The sequence below is a fragment of the Marmota marmota genome, unplaced genomic scaffold (assembly GCF_001458135.2).
Source record: "Marmota marmota marmota unplaced genomic scaffold, marMar, whole genome shotgun sequence".
NCBI lineage: Eukaryota > Metazoa > Chordata > Mammalia > Rodentia > Sciuridae > Marmota > Marmota marmota.
Window position 1 is genome coordinate 1 of NW_026009181.1, and position 3,414 is coordinate 3,414.

The window sequence follows — 3,414 nt, forward strand, 5'->3', positions numbered from 1 at the left end:
AAAGATGTTGTGTCTGCTGAAAACTAAAAAGTAAATATTAAACAAATTCTCTTTCTCTCTCTCTCGCTTTCTAAAAAAAAAAATTAAAAAAAAAGTTATTATGATAAATAATGTAAATAATTGTACAATGGAGTAAAGTTAGAATTTGGATTTTTTAAAAATATATATTTTTTTAGTTGTCAATGGATTTTTAAAAATTTATTTATATGTGCTGCTGAGAATTGAACCCAGTGCTAGACACATGCTAGGTAAGCACTCTACCTACCATTGAGCCACAACCCCAGCCCAGAAATACATAATTTTAATATGTTAAAACATTAATGGATACAAAATTTCTGCAAAAAAAATGGAGAGCTATAACATATCATGGATTATTTACATGTTATAAAATTCATTCCAACTAAAACATTTTTAAGGAGCTGATATACTTTTGAAAAAAAATACACCACATATCAGTGAAAGGTTAATAGCTTTGTGTGTGTGTGGGGGGGGGGCGGGGGCTGGGGATCAAACCCAGAGCCTTGTGCATACAAGGCAAGCATTCTACCAACTGAGCTATATCCCAAGTCCTAGTAATGGCTTTTTTAGTAGACAAAGCTGAGAAAAATGGCTCATTATATGATAAAAAATAAAACTTGGTCTCACATACAAAGGTACATATCGAATAGTTTAAAGGTGATGTTCAATCTTTACCAACCAGTAGAGCCTGGCATTAACCCGTGAGAACCAGCACTTGACCACTCAGAACAGTGGCCAGCCAGTATACCAGAGTGTCCTAGCTGAACCAAGCTGAACTCAGCGGCCTCAATGTGAAAGGAAAAGAAATGAGCTAAAAGAAAATGAAAATATCTTAACTAATTTTATTTATTTATTTATTTATTTTTGTGGTACTGGGGATTGAACCCAGGGTCTTGTGCCTGCAAGACAAGCACTCTACCAACTGAGCTACTACTCCAGCCCCTTAAGTATTTTATTTTTTTAATGTTTATTTTTAGTTATAGGTGAACACAATATCTTTATTTTATTTTTATGTGCTGCTGAGGATTGAACCCAGAGCCTCACGCATGGTAGGCGAGTGCTCTACCTCTGAGCCATAACCCCAGCCCCTTAAGTATTTTAAATAAATCAAAAAGCAGCAAACTTCATAACATAATAATTTATTTACCTTAAATTAAGAATGTCTGTTTGGTGAAGGATCTCCTAGATTCAAAAAGTGCCACTCCGAGATATTTACAATTGCCCAGAAATATATAAGGGACTCCTCAAAACAAACAAACACAACACACAAAAAGAAAGCCCTGTGGGAAAAGGAGCAATTCATAGAGCAACCAGCAAGGCCGACAGACATACGACAAAATCCCCCAAATTATTGGTGATCAAATGGGAATACATTAAACACAAATGCCCCTTGGACAGACTGGCAAAAATCAGAAAGTTGGGCAGTACCAAGTGCTGGTAAGGATGAAGAGGAAGGAAGCCTCAAGTGGGAGAGTCACTCTCCATTCTAAAGAAAAATCTGGAAAGCCAGAGAAATTAACCTGTGTGACCCGCAATCCCATCCTGGGTATGTATGCTAGAGAACTGTTCACACAAGCACAGAAGGGACACTGAAAAGGATGTATATTGTGGCCTGGAATGTGGTGCCGAGGAGTTGGGGACACCCAGGTGTCCACCACTTATGGCAACGTGTGAGAAAATGCAGTCTATGCCACTATGGGGTACCATGTGGCAGCTTAGAGCAACGACAGATCAAGAATGAGCAGAGGGCTACAGCTTCACATATATTGAGTGAAATCTATCGCACAACAATCTCACACATAAAGTAAAAGCATATTCACTCCTAAAACACTGTATCTTATAAGGACACACTGATATTCAAAGATATACAATAAACAAACAGGGTGCCAATGGGACAGGATGGTGTGAAGAAAGGCAAAAACGCCACAAAACCAGAGAATCTTGCATGGGACCATAATCCCAACATCCCAAACAAAATGGCTGTGTTCAGTTATGCCTGCAATGTGTGCACCAGGAAGTATGTACCAGAAAGGTGGCTCTAAAGGGTCCTGGGGAGAGGTGATGCCATGGATGGGACTCTAGTACCTTCATTCTTCGAGAGTGTTCCCCTTGTGTGCCAAGGCTTAAGCTGCAGCCCAGATGCACTTGCTCATTTAGTTCCCTTCCCACCACAGAGCCATTCCAGAGAATGTGCCTCCAGCAAACTGCATTCCCAGCACCCAAATGAGGATAAGGCCACTGTTGGTCCTTGATGTGATGTAAAGCCTCATGTCCCAGGCCTGGAAACCTATAAGCCAACCCTCATTTATTTCAACTCACTTTTGAATATGAGCAAGAGTTCACAGGACATTTTGAGTAAGAGACAGGAGATGAAAGTGAGAGGGTGAGAATGGGGAGACACCTTCTCCATGTCCTGGGGGGGCTGCAAAATTCAGCAGGACCTATCATTGAGCCACAGGCCACCCAGGGTAGCAACAACCTCTACACAACTAACCAAGCAGCTAATAGCTGGAGACCAGGGTCAACAGGAGATGGAGTCAAAACTCTTTGGTTTTGCCTCATTTGGTTTTTCCTCAGCTTAAAAATAAGTTTTACCTCAGCTTCTGCTAACCCTGATGGGCAAAAAAGCAGGAAATGTTGTCCCCAAGTCTTGGCTAGGCATCCAAACAGGGTTTCAACCCCAGACCTCAATGAGGTCCCCAGATTCCATGCCCAAATCAGCTGGCAGCTCCTTGCCTGAAAGCTTTGTCCCATCAAAGAAGAAAGACAGCTTGTGTCCAGAGAGTCCCATGGCCTCCTCATAGTGTAACATGAGGGTCTTGAGAGGAGAATCTTGAGACAAGGAGATCCCCAGCATCTGGTGTTTCTCTTTCCTCTGCACCCTGAGACAGAGCTGTTGGGATGTCTCTGTGGCCTCTGAAGAACTTGCTAGCACCACACAGCCATTCTGATATGCAAATCTGATCAGGTCAGCCCGGCACCAGATTTTTTAAAAATATTTTTTATTTTGTTTATCTATCTTTATGTGGTGCTGAGGATTGAACACAGTGCCTCACAGGTGTGAGGCAAGCACTCTGCCACTGATCCACAACCCCAGCCCCCCACCCCCAACCAGATTTTGAATGGGAAGAGCCAGGGGCTCTCTGGAAGCACAGGCCCCTCCACTATGACCACCTCATCATCTTGGCTCTGGTGGCCTTGGCCCTGGTGCTGCTTGGGGCTCAGAGAGGATGAGAGATCTTGGAGGTGCTTGTTCACTTCCTCAAACACCTTTTTCTGCCGCAGTCTGGCTGGGCACAAAATAACTGAGCTGCCACATAGCCTTGTAGGTTCAAAACAGGAACTCCTTTATTCTCCGCACTCGCACTCCCGCGAACCCCACGCATGCGGCCTTCT

General features: G+C 42.9%; 1 protein-coding gene across 1 annotated transcript; it reads right to left on the bottom strand.

Annotated features, from left to right (window-relative positions):
• Window positions 1-2,668: 2,668 nt before the first annotated feature.
• LOC125614878 (NFATC2-interacting protein-like) lies at window positions 2,669-3,304 on the bottom strand (the record flags this gene model as incomplete). Its single annotated transcript, XM_048797746.1, has 2 exons — window positions 2,669-3,008; window positions 3,140-3,304. Coding segments are annotated over 2 exons (481 nt in total), but the record flags the coding sequence as incomplete, so codon positions are not given.
• Window positions 3,305-3,414: the final 110 nt, after the last annotated feature.